Source organism: Protopterus annectens, chromosome 8.part0, assembly GCF_019279795.1.
Source record: "Protopterus annectens isolate FY-2018-M chromosome 8.part0, PAN1.0, whole genome shotgun sequence".
NCBI lineage: Eukaryota > Metazoa > Chordata > Ceratodontiformes > Protopteridae > Protopterus > Protopterus annectens.
Window position 1 is genome coordinate 1,324,515,718 of NC_056741.1, and position 23,327 is coordinate 1,324,539,044.

At 40.6% G+C, this 23,327-nt stretch overlaps 1 protein-coding gene across 4 annotated transcripts in view; it reads right to left on the reverse strand.

The window, feature by feature from the left end:
• The window catches only part of NLRX1 (NLR family member X1), a 498,840-nt gene that overhangs the window by 452,393 nt on the left and 23,120 nt on the right, over nt 1-23,327 (reverse strand). For 2 of the 4 annotated variants that reach the window (XM_044080859.1, XM_044080860.1), the window contains exon 2: nt 926-1,079. In XM_044080859.1, the coding sequence (XP_043936794.1) occupies nt 926-1,052 (127 nt within the window). In that variant the 5' untranslated portion in view covers nt 1,053-1,079. Of the gene's footprint in view, nt 1-925; nt 1,080-6,885; nt 7,019-23,327 lie in introns of those variants that run through there. The other 2 variants (XM_044080861.1, XM_044080862.1) reach the window with 2 other exon arrangements.

Below are 23,327 nucleotides of genomic sequence, written 5' to 3' on the forward strand. Positions count from 1 at the left end.
CATGTGTGTGACTGTTTCCCTAAGGGCTCTTGGGCTGGACAGGTGACAGGCAGTGAAGGGATTGTTCTGAGCCAATAGGTGGACTTTAAGACCACAGTGGAGGGTCAGAGTTGATACTGTCTCAGTCCTGTGGGCCCTCAGACTGTCAGTCAAGACACGCAGTAGTGAGAAACTAGCAAGTCATTTGGTGGGTAGTTGCCTGGAGGGAAGGTTAGTAGTCTCCCTCTCTTACTGTACGTACATACACGCACACACCACACACACACACCCTTTCCATCAAGGTGGAAGGCACAATATATGCAATACCATTCCTTCAACACTCCTTAAAGCGTTACTGAGAAGTTGCACAGTTGCATTCCAAACCCATAAGGGTACAAAGTTTGCTCCCAAAATGCCATTTTAAAGCTGCTTTGAAATACAACAGTGCACAGGCACAGCTTATCTAAAAGCTGCTGTGACTAAGTATTCTTTCACAACAACCCCTCATCCTCCTTCCACAGCTGATTTAAGTCAATGAAATACCTTCACTTTTATCAGCAAAATCATTATACGTTTCCTATGCCTTCAATGCACATCAGTTTCTGACTCTTTAGAACTACAGTTCATAACAGTGTTGTCTTTTTACTATGCAAGTCCTATCTATTATGAAAATGATTCAGAGCAAGACTATATGTATACCAGTAATCTGAACAGCTGCATATGCCCACTACCAACAACTACTGTGGAGAGGCCAATACAGCAAATAGTTAAGATCCAGTCTGATGTGATAAGGTGAATAGCTGAATACCCTACTGCTACAATCAAACAAAAAATAAACAGACTTATGTTTACTACTGTGTTCACTGGAAGTGAAGAATGCAGGGCTTTATAATATGATGAAATGATACATCAGGACCATAAAACAGCACAATTGGCAAGTACTCACCTGAGAGAGAGTGTTGCAATGCGCTCAAACAGTTTTCATAACCTGGAATAGTGAAGATCGATAATCTATGGACTGCTGAAGGGGGCTGCCTTCTCGGCAAATGTGAGATATATTTCCAGTACCTCATCTTGAGGATAAATAGTGACTATGCAAGCTGAAACAGACAGACAAGTTTAAATGACTAACTAAAGTTGTAATCCCAGCATCTACTTACAAGTTTAATTGCCTGGATTCATGCAAAGTACAAGCAATGCAGATACAAACTGTGAAAATAGACAACAAAACAACAAACAGTGGCTGTATACAGGTCAAGGAGGTTGCACTTGGAACCAATATATCCTTACATGTTTAGTTAGAGATGTAGAGTTTGCACAGAATGAGTGTGAAAATTATTTGGAGACTGCTAGGTTTTGAGCTATTAGGTTCTGCTTAGAAAACAGTATTTATATATTTATCAAAATGCTGGATCTTTTCATCCATGACCATCTGATATAACCAATGTGTTTTCTGCATACTTGTTAGATCTGATAAAACAATACCAGTAACCCAGCCTTGAGCTCCTTTAAAATTTGCCCTTCCATACTCCTGCTGTAGTACTTCCTTCAGATTGACTTTGATGCCCATATGGACATCTGTACTAATTAAGAAGTGGATAAACTGGAGCAGAGCTTCAAATTGTTCTTTTAAGTCCTCAGAAAAATAAGAATTTGGAAGGAGGATGTGGGGTGGAATGTCATGTGGATAAAAAGATCCAGCATTATGGTAAAGAACTATCCTGTTCATCCTGTACAGCTGATCTGACTGATGGGTCAGAATCCTAAACTACCAAAATCCTGGGTGGTATCATGACAGGAGACCTTTGAGACCAGTGGCTCCAATGAAAGTCTTGCATCTAGAAATGATACCCAGTTTCTAATGTTTGTCAAATGTATGTAATGTAGACCAAGTTGCTGCAGGACAAACTTTATCTGCTGATGAATTCTGAAGAACGCTCAGGAAGTGGAAAGAGATGTAGTGAAAGGAGACCTAGGCTTGTTTGGCAAGGACTTATTGTGCATTTTGTAAAGAAAGGAAATACAAACAGAAAGCCATCTAAAGATACTTTGTAAAATTTCTTTCCAAGCTGGTTTAAAGCGAAGGAAGAAGAAAAAAAAAAAAGGAATCCTTTCAGAAGGATTTACTTCCGGGGACATATCCGAGAATGTCCAGTGTACGGACAATATATTCTCCTCTGTTAGTATGGTACTAAAGAAATACATATACAAATGTTCTGGTTGATTAAGTTTCCAAAGCAATTTTTGACTAAAGAATGGATTTGTATGCAATGAAACCCTACCTTTGAAGCTGCAGTTGGTGTCTGCTGTGGAGGTAAAGAGGTTAGCCATAGTGGTCAAAAAACTATTGAGATACACCACGAGTGGTCTCTCAATCCAGTGGTATCAAAATGGATCTGCTGAGCCTGTCTGTAGGTAGTTAGTCTTTCAGGGGATTTGCATTACTATCAGAAAGTGATACAAAGTGCTCGTCCATTGCCACACTGTTGTGGCTTTTTGGTATGGGGGTAGGATCTGGTTCCACCTTGCTTGCTGAGATACAATACTATGGACATGCTGTCAGTCTGAACAAAAAAATCCTCACTGGGGGCAAGAGATCTTTAAATTCCTGCAACTCAAGGGGGACTGCTCTCATTTTCAGGATACTGATGTGAAAATTTGGCATCTCGTTGATTCCAAGTTCCTTGGCCTGTTCACTCCTGAAAATGCCCCCACTACCCCACGTGAGGTGAGGTTGTGGTGACCACCGCTGAGGGAGGTGGCAAAACAAAAGTTTTTTCTATATGAATCTTGCAGGAAATCAGCCACCATTGTAAATGACCCCTGCAAAGATGAGTGCGGATGAATGTAGCTGATGGGTGATCAAAGGACTGGTACAATGTGCTCGTAGAAGTCACTGAAATTTTTGAATTTGAAAGCAAGTGAACCATGACTATAGAGGAAACCATCCAGCTCAAAACCCAAAGAACTAAATTTGTTGGTGGATATTGGTGAAGCAAAAAGTGTGGACTGCATTTTTTTTTAAAGACTGAATTCTTTCTGAGAGGAAAGATACTATGCAGTTTGTCGTGTCATGTGGCATCCTACAAATTATACTGCATGGGATGGTTGAACAGTTGACTTGCTATAATTTACAGAAACACTCAAAGATAGGCAGAGTTGAAACAAGTCGTCTCTCACTTCAAGAAGAGGTTCTCCTCTTGCAGCAGCAAAGAGCCAATTGAAAAAAAACATAAACATCCAAATCCCTTTGAGTTGAAGATGGGCTCTGACTACTGTCCTGCACTTGCTGAACACTAGGAGGGGTGTGTGCGGCACAACCAAAAGGCAAGACTCTGAATGGGAAAAACTGGCTCTGAGACAGAATCAGAGAAATCTTCTGGAGCCCATAGCTATCTTTATGTGGATGTAGGCATACTTAAGGTCTACTGAACACATTCAATCATTCACCTGAAAACATGACAAGACTGCTTGCACCATGACCATTCTGAATGAGGTCTCTGCTACACAGGTGTTTAGGCTGCTAAGAAGTAAAATGGGCCTATGTTTTTTTTTTCCTTTGAAACCAAAAAGAATCTTGAATAATACATCTTACCCTCTCTGATCTGATGACCTCCAGGCTGGCTTTTTTTTTCAGAAGAATGTGCCCTCGCTTTTGACCACTATTTGTTGATGGGGGTGGAACATTTGGTAGCCAGACACAACAGACATGAAGGGATGGGAAAAAGGGAACTTACAGCCTCTAGATATTATCCTTCTCAAAAATGAGTCCTGCAAGGTGGCCTTCCACATAAATGAGTGGATGGATAGATGCCTCCCAACTGCCTCCAGAGGAGAGCAGTCGAGCACCTTTCAGGGATGATGGAGTTGCTTTTCCAAAATGGGAACCCAATATCCCTGATTTTGCAGACCTCCTTGACCTCTAGGTCAAAGTCCATTAAAAAGGCTGCCTCTGCCTTGACCGCCCCTATCTGAAGTGGACTCAGGCTAATGCCCAGTTTTCCAAAAAACATAAGTATATGTACCACTACTGATTCCTGCACATGACCTACGAGGGGTCAATAATGATGCTTACAGCAGACAGCATTCTTGTCTTCCTGTTTGCACTTTATCAATTCTTTCACATATGGTCCAAATAAGGTTAAGCCATCAATGGGAGCATTTGTGAAGGATACCCTAAAGTTGTTCACAAACTCACAGAGATGATGCCTGGTCAGGCATCTCACTGTAATACCTCTATCCACTCCATGAGCCACTCCACCAGTCATGTTATGCATTAGCTGCATGAAAAGGTTAGTTATACTGCACACAGAGCCCACAGTGGTCTCCAACTACTTCCTGGAGTCTGTTGTGGGCTGCTTCTTCAGACAAGCTGTTTTGTTGGGTCTCTCTGTAAGCCACTCAAGTAACTGGAAGAGCTGAATGACCTCAGGGCAAAGGTGCGAGACTCATATGACTGTTTCCAAATTATGTCCATATCTCGGGACTCCTCATTGGCTAGATGGACAGTGGCTATCCTGTCTCTCAGCTCTTTGTTTGTAGCTTCGGCTATGATCAAGGAATTTACAAGGACGCCCCTGGATCTGAACTGCCCACGCTTGGGAAGCTGGAGGATTTTCTCTAGCTTTCCATGTATGGTTTTCCAAGGAATCAGGCTCTTGCCATGCTCTCCTGGTGGCCAAATCAATAAGGTGGTTGGCAGGAGAAACCACTCAATAAGTACAGAGTGCCAAACAACAAGCATCAAATAATACTTCTTTATCTGGATAGGACATGTCTATAGGCCAAAAGCCCCTCTGCCACATCAATTTGAGGATTTTGTCAAATGTGTCATCTTCATGCAGGGACTTGTGGAACCCTCTCAATCATCCAAGTCCTTAACCAGGGTGAGGGATTTGGTACGGGAGTCAATATATCTTCTTTTATGTGTCCTTTCTTTCTTGGGATATTGGGACAGGATGGAAATCAGACTCCTCAGAGGAACCTATCTGCTGCTTAACACATTTCTTGAGGTTCTCTCTTTCACTCTGACCCTGGGTACATATGATGAAAGGGCCGAGACACAGAGATGAGTGTCTGAATCAATGCTCTCATGGAAGAGGTTATCATCCTCTGCATGACTTCAATAGTGACCCTAGATCCAAAGAACCTCTGCTAGTAGCAGCACACAACCTCCCAAAGGTGGATGTGAGTGGTACTGACTTTACTAATCAAAGCATGTTTTAGATTATTTACATAGGAATACAAGAGATCAACCGACTAGAAGTCCTGGAAGAGAGGACTGGTGCCAAGACTTATCTAAAAGGGAACCATGAAAGATGGCCCTGAAGACAAAGACTGCATCAAGATATGGTCTCAAGCCCCACTGACATTGGGAGGCTCAGCATCAAATGAGCTATACACAAATCTTTCACAGCAGAGGCTGAAAGATTGGGTGACACCTGCTGAACAGGCTCTGGATGTTGTACTGGCTCTGACACCTACGGTACCGAAACATGGACTTGGTACAGAGCTATGATGAGAAACAGTTAGGAATAGCTCGATCCACCCTTCAAATCAAGGAGGATGGAAGGATTCTTTAAGAAGGCCTCACCATACGTTTTCGCAATCCAGATCTGAAATCCTCATGAAAGATCTCAAAGGTCACATGGAAGAAGTAGAAGGGGGCTGAGATATGAAGTGGGGTAGCTCATTCTTGGATACAGTTCTGCTGGCTTGACATATTGGAAATTTGTCCACTATGACAATTAGCAAGACTAGACCTGAGGAAAGAGGATCTTTCTGGAACCGAAGAAGGTGCTGAATCCGTGCTCATGGTTTATGTCACCACTGAAGTGCTGATGTCCTCAGACTTCCAGTTTTTTTTTAACAGTTTAGTTCTTTACTTCATTATCTCCCTCTTTTTGCTTTTCTTTTTTGAACTTTTTAATCAACAAATTAGGAGGGGCAATAACCCCTTTGAGAACAAGTATGTTCTTGTATTCTGCAAGGGAGCATGGTCCAAACACCTTGAGCAGGCTACAGAAAGATATTACAGCCCCGGGCATACCTTGCACAACTCCTGGGTGTCCTGGCTAAATATTATAGCCACACTGGACACATTTTTGAAAGCTCTTCTCAAGCTGATTCATCTGTCTTCTGCAGGAAAAAAAAAGGTGACACAAAACAAAAAATCCACAGTGTTAACATAATTTATTTATATATATATATATATATATATATATATATATATATATATATATATATATATATATTATATATATATTATATTATATATGTATACACACACACACACACACACACACACACACACACACACACAAACTATACATCTGTAACAAAGAAAACTAGAAAGAATTATACGCACAATTATAGAAGGTAGGTCTACTGGTAAATTATAGCATTTTTTGTTAATTAGATGAAGAAGGTAGAAGATTCAGTAGGCCTCCCCCTAAGAGATGAGGAAAAGAATAAACATTGAAGAAATTTACAAAACTTAGTAAGCTGAGTAACACAGACACCTATAAGGAGCTTTTATAACATTATAAACAAATTTGCTAGATAATATAGCAAAATATTAAGGGAGCAATTAGCTGAGCAGAGATGCATCTAATCACTAAGGTGGTAAAAGATCGGTGGGGAGGTAGCATTTGCACAGGGGCATTATGCAAGGGAATATTTTAAAGGTGATGGAGATTGGAGCATGGTATTGCCAGATCAGACATGACAAAATGGCCCAAAAACCTTTCAGTCTTATCAGACAAAGGGATAAAGAGGCTCAACCCATTTACATATTCACACGAAAACAACAAGTACAAAAACAAGTGACCCACTCTCAGAGAAAGGCACAGAAAATAAACCAGTATCATCATCATACATCCTTAAATGAAAAATTCTTTAGCTAACCTATGTTGTACACCATTTTCTAGTGTGTTCAGCGTGTTTATAAAGACCATATGGAGGTTGGTCACCATGCACAATCTCTCTCTCTTGTTTACCAACCATTTGGACATTCGATTATGCCAGAAGTGAGGGAATCCAATTAAAATCCTTCACTACAAGGAAACATAATAGAAAACAGAAGCTTTGAAATATGACTCGCTACAAGTGGATTATCATAGAAGCCTGTAAAGGTACATTGTGCTACATTTCTACATATCGCAAGGAAAGAAGTCTTAAAAGGTAGTTAACTCTTACTTTTCTTGAAAAGGAAGATGAAAAAGTACAGTTTTGTACCTACCATAAATTTAGATGTTAGAGTGTATTCACTGCTGCAGTCATTACACTTGGGTTATCCTGCCGTCAGGCGGTATCGCAGTCGGCCAGAGTTCCAAAGTCTTGGTCTGGCGTCGGTTGCTGTCGCTTCTTCCCTGACGTCAGTGCGCCAGGGGTATACAAGATGCAGCCAACACCATTTTCTTCAGTTTTTCTTGCCCCAGATATCAGGTGCCCTCAAATAGGTAGGCAATACATATTGCAAATAAAACATACATAAAAAATAAAAACAATACCTTCAGTTACAAGCAAATACACCACATAGGTTGTATAGGGTAGAAAGGTATAGGTAAGTCCCAGCTAAGAAAGTGGGGATGGAGGGTAACCTGGGCTGCAGCAGTGAATACACTCGAACATCTACATTTATGGTAGGCACAAAATTGTACTATGTTCATCGTGTTTCACTGCTGCAGTCATTACACTTGGGTTGAATCCCAAAGCTGAGGTTGGGTGGCTGGGTCTATAAAGGATTCGGGGTGGCTATGAGGCCCTGCAGCACTGCAGTGGCAAAGCCAGCTCTGGATTTAGAGTAAAGAGGCAAGTGGTAATGCTTAGTAAAGGTGTGCACTGAACTCAAAGTTGCAGCTTCCAAAATATCCTTGGTAGGTACTCCTCTAAGGTAGGCAGTTGAAGTGGCTGTTGCCCTGGTGGAACGTGGCCTAATGTTGCTAGGTACAGTTTTTCCATGCTGTGTGTAGCAGAAACGGATACAGTGTCCTATCCATGGTTTGCTTTGAAATAGCCTTTCCCTGTGATCCTGCAGCATATGCTACAAACAATTGCTCAGTTTTCCTGAAAGCTTTTGTTTTGTCCAAGTAGAAGTGTAACTGCCTGCATATGTCCAATGAGTGCAGAAGTCTCTCCCCTTTATTCTGCAGATTTGGATAAAATGTTGGCAAGTGAATAGTTTGGTTAAGAGCCACACTGGATACCACCTTTGGCATAAATGTAGGGTTTGTTCTTAAAGAAACCCTGTCCTGATGAAAGGTTCCATTGCCATTAGTGCCTGTAACTCTGAGACTCTTCGTGCTGAGGTTATTGTCAGAAGCACAGCGGTTTTCCATGACACATATTTTAATTCTGCTGAATTGGCTGGCTCAAAAGGAGGTAAAGTTAGTTTTTCCAAGACAAAGTTGAGGTCCCAAGTTGGTGTTGGTGCTCCCCGGGGCAGTCTTATGTTTTTAGCCCCTCTGAGGTACTGTTTTAATAATGGATGAGAGAAAATAGGAGGATCCGTGTTATAATGAGCTGAGATGGCAGAGGAGTGGATCTTAATGGATGAAAAGGATAGGCCTTTGTCCAGCATCTCAGTTAAGTATTGGAATATCTGAGGAATATTTGGAACAAGAGGGTCAAAGCGTTGAGCCTGGTTCCAGGCTCAGAATCTCTTCCACTTTTCTGAATAGGATTTCCTGGTGCTGGGCCTCATGGCCTCCAAAATGACATCCATAACAGCTTTAGAGAGAGGTGTTGGCTGCTTGGCTAAGTAATCTGCCATGCAGCCAGGTTTAAGGTTTTGAGCTGGCTGTGCAGGATCTGATTGTTTTGTTGAGTCAGAAGATGAGGAATTTGAGGTAAAATCCATGCTGGGCCTTGAGCCAAGTTCTTTAAGATTGGGTACCAGTGCTGGCGTGGCCAGTCTGGGGCAATCAGGATAATTTTTGGCCTTTCTTGTCTGGCTTTTAGGAGTACCTTTGAAAAGAGAGGCAGTGGTGGGAAGGCATAAACTTTTAGGGTTTTCCAGCTGAACGAGACAGCATCCACTTTCCATGCTTGTGTGCGGCAAATCCTTGGGCAGAATTTCTGTAGTTGGCAGTTCAGATGGGAGGCAAAAAGATCTATGTCTGGGCACCCCCATTTTTGTGTTATCATGCTGAATACTTGTGGATTTAATTTCCACTCGTGAGGATCCATGATGTTTCTGCTTAAGTCGTCTGCCAGAGTATTTTTCTTTCCTGGCAGGAATTGTGCTTGCAGATGAACTTGATAACTTAGAGCTGTGTTCCACAAGGTCATGGCTTGTCTGCATAGGGGGTAAGAATGAGTGCCCCCTTGCTCGTTTATGTACCACTTAACTGTGGTGTTGTCTGTCTTTAATAATAGTTGTCCTGGATGCAGAAGGTCCTTGAAAGCTGTTAGGGCATGTTGTACAGCTAGCATCTCTTTTTGATTGATGTGAAGATGCATTTGGTCTGCGGCCCACTTGCCCTGAATACATTTTCCTGCCATGTGTGCTCCCCAGCCGTAATCCGAAGCATCTGTTGTTAGTGTCTGCCTGGCTGTGGGTAAAGTGAAAGGCTGTCCCTTGTTGTGGTGACATGCCTGTGCCCACCATCGAAACTCCTGTTGTAGGCAAGGAATAAGTGGTATTACTGTTTCCAAACTGTGACAGTGTTGAGTCCAAACACTTTTTAGGTACCACTGTAATTTCCTCATATGCAGTCTGGCATATGGTATTATTAGTAGTATGCAGGACGCCATGAACCCCAAGGCCTGCAGAATTTTTCTTGCAGGGAGTTGGGTTTTTGTTGCCATCAACTGAAAGTACTGAGTCAGTTGTCTTTGCTTGTCTGGCGTGAGATAAGCCATCTGGGCCGTTGTATTTAAGCTGGCACCCAGGAATATTATCTCTTGTGAGAGCACTAATTTTGACTTCTTTTCGTTTACTGTGTACCCTAGGCAAATTAGCAATCTTTTTACAAATGCCAAATGCTTCAGAAGAATGTCCTTGCTCTCTGCTTGAATAAGACAGTCGTCCAAGTAGGGATATATTTGAATTCCTTTTTGTCTGCAAAATGCAATTACTGGTGCCAGGCATTTTGTGAAGACCCTGGGCGCAGTAGATAAGCCAAAGAGCAGTGCAGAGAATTGGTAATGCATTGTGCCAACTATGAATCTGAGGTATCTTCTGCAATTTTGTCTGATTGGGACATGCAGGTATGCCTCTTTGAGGTCCAAAGTAACAAGCCAAGCCTTCTTGCCCAGCATGGGAAGAAGTTGCTGTAGTGTCAACATTTTGAATTTCGGAACATCCAGGTAAGTATTTAGAGTAGATAGGTCCAGTATGGGTCTACAGGCTTTGTCCTTTCTGGGGACCAATAAAAGTCTTGAGTAAAATCCTTGTCCTTGTTCCTGTTGTGGCACTTCTTGAATAGCTCTCATGTCCATGAGGGCTGTAATTTGTTTTTGTGTCTCTGCCCATTGATTTTGTGGCAGGTCTGGCATTCCTTTTGGCCTTGGTAGAGTGTGAAAGTGGAACTTGTAACCTTGAGACACAATATTCAGAACCCATTTGTATTGGGTGATTATATGCCAATTTTGTGAAAAAAGTGCTAGTTTTCCCCCCTAAGGGAGCTGCCAAAAGGTAAGTGCTTGGCATTTGAAGGGGGAAGTCATTGGGACTGTTTCCTATAAGGTTGTGACTTGCCTTCTCCTCCTTTTGGGGTTGAAGCACCCCACTGTCGTGATATGTAAGAGCCTTGGGGCTGAGATCTGCCTCTTGGGCGTCTGTATCTGCCTCTTTGTGGTCTGTCAAGGACCAATTTTTAGAAGCCCAATTTCTGCTAAATCGAGGTGGCTGTACCTGTAAGAAATCCTTCACTGTTTGCATAGATTTTGCCTTATCCTCCATTTTCTTTAAATACCTCTTCTGCCTGAACACCAAACAAGATATCATGCTGTAAAGGAGCATCCAATAATTTTGCCTTAACATGATCAGGTAAACCTTGTTCTTTTAACCAAGCATGCCTTCGAATCACAGATCCTGTAACTGCAGCTCTACAAGAAGCCTCTAATGAATCAAAACCACATTGCAGAGTATGTTTTCCCAGTTGTTCAGCTGCATGCAATAAATCCTGCATTTCCTTATAGTCCCGACCTTCTGAGTTTGTAAGCATTTTCTGTTTTAACAGAGACATTAAGTATTGTTGATATTTAAGCATGTGGAACTGGCAATTTAAAGCCCTTACTGCTAAAGTTGCAGAAGTGTAAACTTTCTTCCCCCATCTATCTAATGCTCTAGAATCCCTGTCAGACGGAACTGGATTTTTAGCAGTGGAAGCCTTTACCCCTTTGGGACCCTGGGAAATAGTTTCTGGGTCAGCAGGGATTTTATAAAGAAATTTGTGAGAGTCAGGGACTCTGTAGTACTGATCTGGCTTGACTGGTGCAGGGGGCAAAGTATCAGGGGTTAAACTGGATTCAGAGAACACATCATTCACAATATCTAACACAGACGGAATAGCAAGGGGCCTGTGCTGAGGCAATAAAAGAACATCTCTGAGCCTTTTCTTGGATTCTGAATAATCCTGGCTCTCCCAATGGAAATGCTCCCTCATGGTATGTAAAGTTTCCCCAAAAAAGTAATCCTCAGGAGGAGAGGCTGAAGGGATTGATTCTTCAGCATCAGAGTCCTCATGGGGGGGGGGCTAAAGAGTATCCCTGGTCTGAAGAGGAATCAGAAGAAATGGAAACCTGGTCAGAGGAATCATAGCCTGTATCCTGCCTAGGCCTTTTATCAAGAGAGGGACGGGAACCCCTGATCAGAGTAATTAGGTCTTCGGCCATTTTGAGCATCTGTTTTTTAGGCATGGAGGCCTATCCAGGTGAATGCTGTACTTGTTTCTTTGTCTTTAATGGAGTTTTAGACTTGGTTGTTGTTTTGATGGTAAGCTGTGAAGGTCTGAAAACACCCTCAGAAGCAGATGCCTGCTCAGCGGCTCCGGACCCATCCGAGGGGTTAAATTTCCATAGGCCCAATACCTTGAGTTTCCAGAGGCCTAGAAATCTCCACGTGAGAGTCGGAGGCGGCGTGTGGCTCTGAGGTAGTGGGTGTCAGGGGCTGCGAAAGCGCCTCACTGAGAACCGGCGACTGGCCTAGAAGAAGCTTCATCGTCAGTTTTGGACCTCGGATGCCTGTCCTTATCTTTGTCTTTGTGTTTTTTTGTGTATTTCGGTCGTTGGTTGTTCCGACGGCATGGTATAATTTAACCTTCGGCCAAAATAATGGCGAGCAAAATCAAACAGACATTTAATAGTGCACTTGTTAAATCTAGCACAAAACCGACAACTAGTGACATCATGGTCTGGGCCTAGGCATGGAATACAGTAAGAATGAAAATCCTTATGAGGTATTTGCTTCCCACAAGAAATGCAATTATTAACTTTTACTGACATCGGTCTGAGGCAAGAAAAAGTTTCCCCAACGGGGTACTTAGCTTTACTGAAGAGTTCAGTTCTGAAATTCAAATTTGAAAATCTCAGGAGTCGGCCGACCGGCACCTGCGAACTGCTTTTGCTTTGGGCACCGCACGGCAAGAAAGACTGAAGAAAATGGCGTCAGCTGCATCTTATATACCCCTGGCGCACTGACATCAGGGAAGAAGCGACCACAACCGACGCCGGACCAAGACTTTGGAACTCTGGCTGACTGCGGGGCTGCCTGACAGCAGGATAACCCAAGTGTAATGACTGCAGCAGTGAAACACGATGATCATCAGACAATTCGGGAATTATGGTGAACCCAGAAAGAATGTGCAGTTTGTTGACCATCTGTTCCTTACCACAGCAGAAGGACACAGAAAGACTATAGATGCTCATGTTACTGAGATGAATAACAGAGCCAAATACTGTGAGAATGTGGCAATCTGCATGGTGAACTGATATGAACATATCAAAGAACACGACAACAAAAAACAGTAATCCACACACGCGCACAAGGTACGCAGCTTTAAATGCAAATGTGTCAGCTACAGGAAGCAGCATGTAATGTGTTACACTTTCTGCTAGAGTTTTCAGTCTGATAACATAGACTGTAACATTAGAAATGGGGAAGCAAGAGGCAGACTTAAGAGAAAAAAATGTCCTTATCAAAAAATGCTGATGTATGCAAAGCAAGTGAGATTAGGTGTTGTTGTGTCTTTCGGCTTTTCCCGGTTAGGGGTCGCCACAGCGGAAACTCCAGTCCGCTAATGATTGGCAGTAGATTTTTACGTGCCGAGTTGCTGGCCCTGATGCACAACCTTCAGCGAAGGTACGCTCATTCACGCATGTCTCCACACAGAAGACACTCTAGCTGAGAATCGAACAGGACGTCTTACTGTGAGGCGACAACGCTACCGCAACACCACCATCGCATAAACGGTTAAAATAATTAATTGAAGAATGTGTGCAAGACAAAACGCAAGTCAAATGATAATGCAATAATAGGAAACATAAAATGCACTGCAAACGTACTGGATACAAAAAAATTACCACCATGTGAGGGTGCACAGTGCAAAAAGAGACAAGACACAAACTTGTACAACTGAAATTCAAGCTCGGTGTAGTAGATATGGTTATAACCATAGTGAAAGTACTGCTTTTTTTAAATAAATTATGCAGCACCTGTACTAGAAAAGGAATTTTCAAAGATATGCAAAAGAAAAAAAAATGTGCTCAAAAGAGTTTACATAACAGTAAACAGAAATATGAAAGTGACCAGTGGGAAGTCTGAAATGCACGAGGCATTGAGACAAGAGTGTGTGTCACACTGGTGGCAAGAAATGTTAAGAGTTAATAAATACAACATTGAATTTAATGTAACGTTTTGGCTGAAGATAAGCAAGAGAGCTCAAGGGCACAGAAAACAGAATTGTGTGCATGTCATTAACATAGTGTAGCCAGTGGGTGGAGTTTCTAGGTAAAAAACTTGACATGCAAAAATAAAAAGTCATAGCATTAAATCCTATTTCAAATTATCATTTGGTTTGTAATGCAGTACGAATGGTAAAAATAATTCATAGTGTAAAAGCTGAAGGTACAAGTGTACAACAGGCACAAAGTTGCACATAAACACCAGCTATAGCAGTAATATCCTGTAAGATTGCCAGGTGTCTAAAATATAAAGTAACTCCTAATGCTGTTGCCATGACCTTATCCAAATACCAGTAGCTCCCAGGAATGCAAAAAGCAGAAATGTAAGCAAAGTGAAGGCTTGAGTGTCACCATGGTTTCTTCAGGCAAAAGACAGATGAACAAAGCTACAAACTAAGTACATTTACTACAAAAAGGGAATGTAAAGATTCTTTAGACATCTCTTTGCTATATCATCAGCAGTGGAGGTGTCCAAAGAACTGTGAGGCACATAACTGAACGCTTGGAAGATGATGTAAACATAACTGATGATCTGTTAGAGATCAGACAAAAGAACAGCAAGTCGAGAGATTGATACAACTGATAAAATTAGTATATTTTAAAATTATCTATTTAAGCATGATAAATGTAAGTAAGTGACAAGTCTAAAACGAATGGGTCATCTTACTGTCAGAAGGACAAAACAGACAGGAAAATTAAAAGCAACAGCAACTAACAGGGATTTCTAGAAATGACACTATCTTAAAATTGTAGCCAATATGTCTGCCTTTAAGAAATATGCTAAGAGTAAGACATAGCCTTGAAATTGAGCCAAGAAGAACAAATGTTCTGAAACGGTCAATAACCTAATTATATACTCAGCAGCATAAGAAGTACATTATGTGAATAAGCAGTTATATCACAAGAAGACAACAACCAGAACACAGCTGTAATTCTGCAACAGAACAGATGGCTACTTATGGTTCAAGAAAGAATATTTACAGAGTACAATACAAATGATAAGAAAATAAACTGTTATAAACTGTTAGCAACAGCATATGAATGCAATATATTTTGTGAGCAAGTCTAAGGCAAAATAGTTCAGGTGTAAGCAGATCACAAACCCTCGTACAGGATACTCAAAGCCTTTCTTTGTACATGGCACCATGCAGACTACAGAAGATGTTACTTAACCTACAAGTGCAAACTGTAAAATACAGATCAAACAAGAAATTACACATCTACAGCATACAAACCAGAGGAGCACAAACCGTTTCTACAGAAAGAACTGGAGATTCTTTGGATAAAATCACAGATAGCAATAACAACAACAAAAAAAAAAAGTTAACAGTTTTACAGATGTGCTGACACTTCTTTTTTCGGCTTTTTCCCGGTTAGGGGTCTCCACAGCAGATCACCTGCCCACTCATGATTGGTAGTGGGGTTTTTACGGTGTTGGGTTGCCAGCCCACGCCTAACCTTCCACAGAAGGCGCACACATGCACGCACTCACGCCTAGGGCCAATTTAGAGTGTCCAATCCACCTACAGCATGTCTTTGGGATGTGGCAGGAAACTGGAGCACCTGGAGGAAACGCACACGACCACAGGGAGGACATGCAGATTCCGCACAGAAGCACCCCAGTCAAGGATCGAACCGGAGAGCCTCTTGCTGTGAGGCGGCAACGCTAACCACTGCGGCCACCCCTACAGATGTGCTAACACTGATGTTTAGAAATCCAATTACTAAATCATATTACACTGAAAAGATTACAGCAAGACAAAACATCAACAAGGGAAGAAAAACAGCCCATTTTTTTTTCGTTGAACATAAATTCTGTCCAGCACTTAATGTTTAACACTGACAAAATAACAGTTCCCACTCAATTAAGAAGACAACTGTTTGGAATAACATCTGGGAATACTAAAGTACAGACAACAGGCAAAAATGTCAACACAAACAGAACAAGTAAAGTGGAGTTGTACCATGTGCATTACATACCATAACAATCCAGAAGAGAAAACTTTAACTGGTATACTCCACAGCTGTCTTGATAAGTGAAAATCAACCCTGTTTGTGGAGCAGAGTGAGTACTAACTGGTTCCAATTCAAACAAGCCACATATCTCATGTGTAGATTATTGCATGTTCCCTGAAATAAATTAGTAGGCAAAAGTACAAGTGTGCTTACTGCATTTAAGTTTATATTCTTGAGACTGGAGAGCTCATGTCATACAACAAGGATCAACAATACAAAAAAGTCAGGAATTTAGATTTGTACTCAAGTGGTGGGAAATGGAACATACAATGTCAAGTCCATCTGACTACACTCAACAGGTGCAAGTGAAGAGAACTATGCAAACCACAAAAAAATTAATGAGAAAAAGCTGTAGCAGAAGTTATAATACCCATCACACCACAAATCTGCTGTAGCAGAAGTTATAATACCCATCACACCACAAATCTGGATTACAGGCATACTCTCATGCAAGGATGCTATATTTTATTAAAACTCAAACATTGATGGCAAAAGGTTGAAAAGCAAGTTATCTAATTCACTACACTACTGATGACTAAAAATATATTTGTTTATTTTACATTTAACTGGGTAGGTGGGCTGACCAGAGGACCCTTTTCAGCCACGATCTAGGCCCGACAGGGATATACAGAGTACAAACAAAAAGACACAGGGAACAATGTTATGCAAATGTAGTTATTTTAAGTACAAAGCAAACAAGCATCATAAAGGCATATACATGGGCATTTCTCAGCCTCATAACCAGAACTGATTAAACAGTATTCTTACTTATGAGAATATACAAACAGAATTACTAAAAATTTAACACACTGGGTTTATTTTCTTGCACTGTATACCTCTATAATATCCATTTGTCTTGTATATCTACTTCAATTTGTATTATGTAAAAACTTTGACTGCCAAAGTTAAGCTGTCTGTTATGTAAACATTTCTGTGATTCTATGGAGCTTTTCTCCTCGGGCCGCCACTGAAAATGGGTTGTTGGGCCCAGTGGACTTTCCCGGTCAACAAATGCCAATAAATAGATAAATGAACTAGACGTAAACATAACATAAAAGTTAATGTGTCATTTATGTAATAATAGTACAAGGAACAACAGTGCATAAAAGCATCTTGAGAACAAAAACAATTAGAAGTAAAGTAGTCATGCATGGCAGCACGGGAATTAACCTGCTCCGAACTCCTGCTCTGAAGCAGTTACATTTATTCTTTGTTGACCAGGTTAAACATCCAACTAGGCTAGCTGCCTCTTTTCAGGGGGGATATCAGAGGTACGCTACTAGGGGAAATTTAGCAGGACATAAAGAACTTCTACCCTTTTCAATAGGTGCTGTGGGATCTTTAACATCCATCTGAGCTACCATCAACTCAAGCAGATGAGGCCTCTAACGTTTCATCAGAAGGAAGACACACTCAGGAGTGCAGCATAACACTTGTTTTCTTTGAGCGGCTGGGAATGTATAAAGTTCTTAAATAATGCAAAACTTTTACTTATTTGTTTGTTTACATAACATCTTTGTTGTGATTGATGCTTTTTATTATTTTTTATAACATATTTTATTAGATTTTAAAACTATGAACACTAACATATGGCAGATCATAAAGGTTGAACAATAAAACACACTAACAATGAACACTTCAAATAAATCAGCTATAATAAGTATTAATTGTAAAAATATTTGTTTTTAGTGTCTTCTGGTAGTGGACTCCATCAGGCAGAGTCTATTTTTGAGAAAGAGCTTTTACAAGTGAATACAGGCCTATTCAGTCGGGGAGTTGGAGCTCCAAAGGGAGTAAGAAGGATTTTTGATAGACAGCTTGTTGAGAACAGGAGATGGAGAAGTTTGAAGGCGAGTGTGTTAAAAAGTAGCGATGTCCGAGCAATCACTGGTTGCCATTTATTTATTTTTATTATTGCCATTTATTTTTATTTGGGTAATACGGTGTTGAGATTTGCAGGAAAGGTGAAGGGATTTAAGTATTTGGAAAATCAGTACAAAGCAACAAGCTGAACCCAAATCAGCAGAAACAGAATACCCAGAGGCCCATCTGTTCCCCTCTAAGGGTAACATCAGATCAGGCTATTATTCTTCTGCAGAGTGAGAGCTGGCCATGGCCATCATCACTAGGAAGCTATTTTTTTTTTTTAAACGTATGTGCTCAAATCTCCCAAATCCTACAGCAGCTGGTCAGATAGTATACATTACTGGGCATCTGACTGACCCTAGCAACAGCTTATAGTACTCGTTATACTGCTCCCACCATGTCCCAATAACTGTTGGCCACCATTCCATGTACTGGAGCAACACTCAACTCACAATGAATGTCAGTTCAATTGAGAGCCCTAGCAGACTCCCTTCCACCAGAAGGAGTGAGGCAGCAATGGCCCTGTCAAATATAACACTAGTATATACTGCACATCACGTAAGAGCAATCTTCTATTTAATTAAATACAGGTCATTTACAGTTGCACGACCGTCGACAATTCTTTTATACATTTCATTTTTTGTTTAATTAAACTTCCATCTGAACTCCACCAATACACAGCAATATGACAAACTTCCAACAGTACAGAATTCTGTTTTCAATTAAAATGAGCATAGATTATGACCATGATTTTTTTCTCTCTCTCTCTCAGATCCGGGTACTCCAGTCTTCTGAGAAGGTCATTCTGATAGAACAATGGCAACCACCTTTGCGAATGACAAAATTAGGGACAAGAACACCTGGGTCCTTGGGCAAAGGAAAAGCTGAAGACTTGTTTTGTTGGCAAACCACAGTATCAAAAGATAGCAACAGAAAGTGAATATTGTTCACTCAATCAATTCTTGTCATATTTACGTCCTAGACATTACAGCATTTCTTAAATATAAGGCACTACACTCAAAACTGCCGACTCCAGTCCCACCACTGGCAGTCTTCCACACCAGGTTTTAGATATACAACTCCCTGTGCATCCCAGGTAATGACTGCAGAGGCTGAAGCATTATTCTGTTGGTAAAGCAATAACTACCTCAGAAGCTGGGAAAAGATATCTCCCTCACCAGCCGCACATCCGAGGGTAGCTAATTTCACCTGGAGTGTTGTATTTTTCTCCTTGCTTGTTAGTATACTTGAAAGTTTTCAAGATGGTGGCAATCAGCAGCCAATAACCTGCCTCTTTCTCTCCAGATTTTTTGTTATTTTATTTTGACATAGTGAATTTCTGCTGCATGCTTCAACTTTGAAGTGAACACTTCACTACTATTAATGTCTTTTCTTAAATTACCATTTAATCTAAATACTGAAATTTATTTTATTTAATACGCACTTTAGCTCTTTTTCTTTATCTTTTAACATATGTTTGAATTTATTTTATTTTATAAAGTGCTTTGCAATATAAGCACTATAAACTTAGTTGAGACCTGTTCGATACCGAATTGCAGTATTTTAAAGTAATTTCTATAGACATAAAAGGTTATGAAACCATGCATTATTCTGAGAATCAGATATCATAAATTTTGTACTATAACATGGCCAAGCAGGACTTCTGTGCTGGATATATTCACTTGGTTCATCTGTAAAATAATTTGTAGTCTGATGTGGGATTTTACATGCACAACTGACGTCTCACTTGATACCTGAGATAGAAGGGATTTAATTCTGGTTGTTGTCTATTCCACATTTTTTAAAAAATCAAGTCATTTTATGAGTTCCAATATGACATGTTTAGATACTTAGTAATGCCAAATTACTATTCAGAATTTGCTTACAGTCACACACTGACAGACAAACAGATTACCAAGGATGCAAATATTTCACAAAATTTTAAAAGCAACATACACATGCAAATAAACGTCAATTTACATAAAGGACTGACATGGTATACTGCAAAAGCAGCAACAGTGGACTTAAATGATTGTAATTGAATATCAAAGCCCTGATTACGTACTACCATAATGCCATCACCCGCAAGGCACTATACGCTTCATTCCATTCTATCCCATCATGCTTGCATTCTCAGTGCCCACCACTTTGGTTGCTTAAAATTCTAAACTCTTCAGTGGAATAATACATACTCATCTGAACATACAACAATTTATACTACTATAAATACTTCACTGGAAGTCAGCTTTTTTATGATTTTAAGAAAACATACTTCTAGCTGGTCTGGCTTGGAGTGAGCATGCCTAAAATGCTATTCATAAAAAGCAGCAGCCCTGGATGATTGCCATTCTTGGTCCAGAGGCTTGTCCTACTACCCTAAAGAAACAGCATCAAAACTGCTATATGCACAGAACTATACAGTAGTATTTCATTTAAATAAACGTATTCATCTGTTAACCAGGCTAAATGAACTAGTCCACCACACATACTCCTTTCAGCCATAATGTGCACTACAGTCAATGCAATTATGTAGGGATAGTCCTAAAAGTGTAGCCATGTTGTACAGCATACTTCCAGAATCACAAATGGACCAGAATATCCAGAAAAATTCCAAGCAGACAGAGAAAGTACAGTTATGCAAGTTAACTTACCATAAAAGTAGATATTCGAATAAATCACTATTGTACCTTTCATACTCCCTATCCGCTGAACATCTTGAGGACAGCAGTATAAAGTCAGTGGTTAGGGCATCCAAACTTCAGAGCTTTCCTGCATCAGAGTAAGGAAGGCTAATGCCCTATTTTTTTAGGTATATGCTTAGAAAAAAGGGGTGCATAAACATATCCCCACCCTGGAAAAACACAAAAACAGTATCCCTACAGTTCATCATAAGATCACTTTTGCTACAACCTAAGCCATGAGGGCAGATTACCAGAACTTAGAAAGAAAAGAGGAAGAAGGGTCAGAGTCCAACCCGTAGAGAATAATCCTAGCAAAACCTGCTCTGGACATGGAAAAATAATTTAATTTGCAATGTTTCTTAAAAGTATGCAAAGATTACCAAGTCACTGCCTGCGGATTACTTTTAAATTCTATCCCTTTCCAAAAAGCCAGAGAAACCAAAGCCCTGGTATAATACGCCCAGACCTTGCCTGAAAGTGACTCGCTATAGTGGCAGTAACAAAAGAGCTGCCTGCCGACACTGACTGTCCTTTCCTTACCTTCATAGAAAATAATAAATTGACCCAAACTCTAATGTTTTAGTCCTGTCAATACATACCAGTGTCCTGTGGACATCCACAGCATGTAAAATCCTCTATCCCTTATTTTTTGGATTTGGAAAGAAGAAAGGGAGATGAACAGCTCGACTTAAACTCTCAAAACTACCTTAGGCATAAATGAAGCTCTTTGTAAAGGAGGGCTGAAAAATCCATGTGACTAGCAGAATTAACTTCCTTTTTTAAATCAAATCTTTTTAAAGGTCCTCAGCAGAAGAGGGGGTCAAAGAATACCTCTCTGTCTAGGGGTACACTCAACATCTCAGCTTTGACATCCTCCAGTAAATTCTGTGATCACCATCAAGCAAACCTTCCCAGTACTGATTTGGCAGCAACTGCTCTGGATACAGCATCAAGAGAGCCATTAACAACACTTCAAAGAGTGGTTTGTTACTGGAGATAAAGGTGATTAAAGAATTCTGAGATGCCTTAATCTCTGTGGAAGGGAGGCAAGTAGTTAACTTTCTCTTATTTTCAAAGTAAGCAGAAATTTTGATCTACGGGCCTAGCAATTCAGAATTCTGAAGAGTAAAGTAGAATATGAATATAATATCTTCACAAATCTATCAAAAACTTTCTCATCTGTGTCAGAAACACAAGGATTAGCATTCAAGATATGTTAGGCAAAATATGCTTTTGCCAAAGAAATAACTGTAGAAATTGATTTGAGATTTAAAAACAGAAATTTGTGGGTCAGACTTTTTGTGAGGCAGGAGGTTGACTGTCAGTCATACTGCAGGCTACCAAGCAAACATCCTCTAATGCTGGCAAATCAGGATAAACAGCTGCAGGCTGATGAAAATAAAAACTTTCTTCAACTCAGATTCCCCATCCTGTGACACAGGCATACAATCCCAGCCTAACTCCTGCCCTTCAGACATGGAGTTAGTATCTGAGACAGCAGAACCATTTTCTTTTAAAATTTAGTGAGAAAATCAGAACTAAAAATGAAAGGCTTGAGATAAGCCCTTAGCAAAACCCAGCCAATCTTCCCTGTCCATCCCATGTGAAGTAGAAGACACATTTCTGTCTGTTTTCATTTCTTAGGAGACCCCTTAGAAAAAAGACCAACCCAAAGATTGGTCTCCAACAGGAATCAGGCTGCTTAGGTCAGCTTCACAGTAAAGCACAGCCTGCTCTCTCCGCCGAGATCGACAAGAGTGATTCTCCCTTGCCTGAAGAAGACAACCCAACAACCGCGGAAGATGTGCTTACTCATGGTCCTTAGCAGCTTCTCAAGAAGCAAAGCTATTTGATTCAAGAGAAGTCATTCAGTGGTCGAGATACCTCATTTGGCCACATCAAAGTCACTCCTCAGGGGATAAGGCAGTGAGGAAGCCGGCACGACAATCAAAGACTCCAGTAAAACTCTCTTCTTTCTGTGGATGGGCGAAAGAAGAAATGAACAGTCTGAAGCCTGTTCCAAGTTCTAGCTGCAAAACCACTTAACAGGAAGTTTTTAGGTAAAAGTGTAACCCCTAGCCTCAAGTCCAAGTCTACAAGTATTTTACACAAAAAATTATTTTTTTTAAAAGCAACCCCACCCCCCCAACAGGTACACTTGAACAAAAAATAACCACTGTGAAGTAAAATTTTTGGCGGCAACCACTAAAAACCATAAAGCCTAAATATACAAATTTCTAAAGAAATTTTAACTTTTCCCAGAAATTTTAAAGTCGAAGGTTTTCCAAAGAGGGATACTTATTTGTTCAGCGATCGTGAAGTGCTACCGAACATCGATCACTTGAAGCACACAGGGAGAGAGTAAAGTTCTGAAGGTCTGGCACACTAACCACTAACTTCACATTGCTTTCCTTGAGTTGTTCAGCAGTTAAAACATGTGGAAGGTACCAAAAAGCTTTGAATGCTGGCCAACTGTCAAATCTTTAGGCAAGATATAAACCATAGAGCTTACGCTATTGCAAGAGTAATCCAATGATGAACATCATGCAAATCTCTCAGACAGTAACTTGAAGTCAGAAATAAATCCTGGAGCCAGGAGAGAAAAAAATACTTCATTTTTTTGGACTTCTTTAGCACTTGCCTCCATTTGGTTCCCCTAACCCTTCTGTATCATACTGTCAAATGCAGCTATGAAGTTGCACTTAAATACAGTTCAAAAACTCACCTCCAAAGTATCCAGTATGCTGAACTATGGAAATATTTACAACCATAGTACAAAATGCACCGGCTATGGGGCTTAGCAGCTTACAGAGCCTTATTTAGGTCTGTAGTGGCCACCATAAATGCAAGAGTCAACAAGTATCTTCAAAAACATCT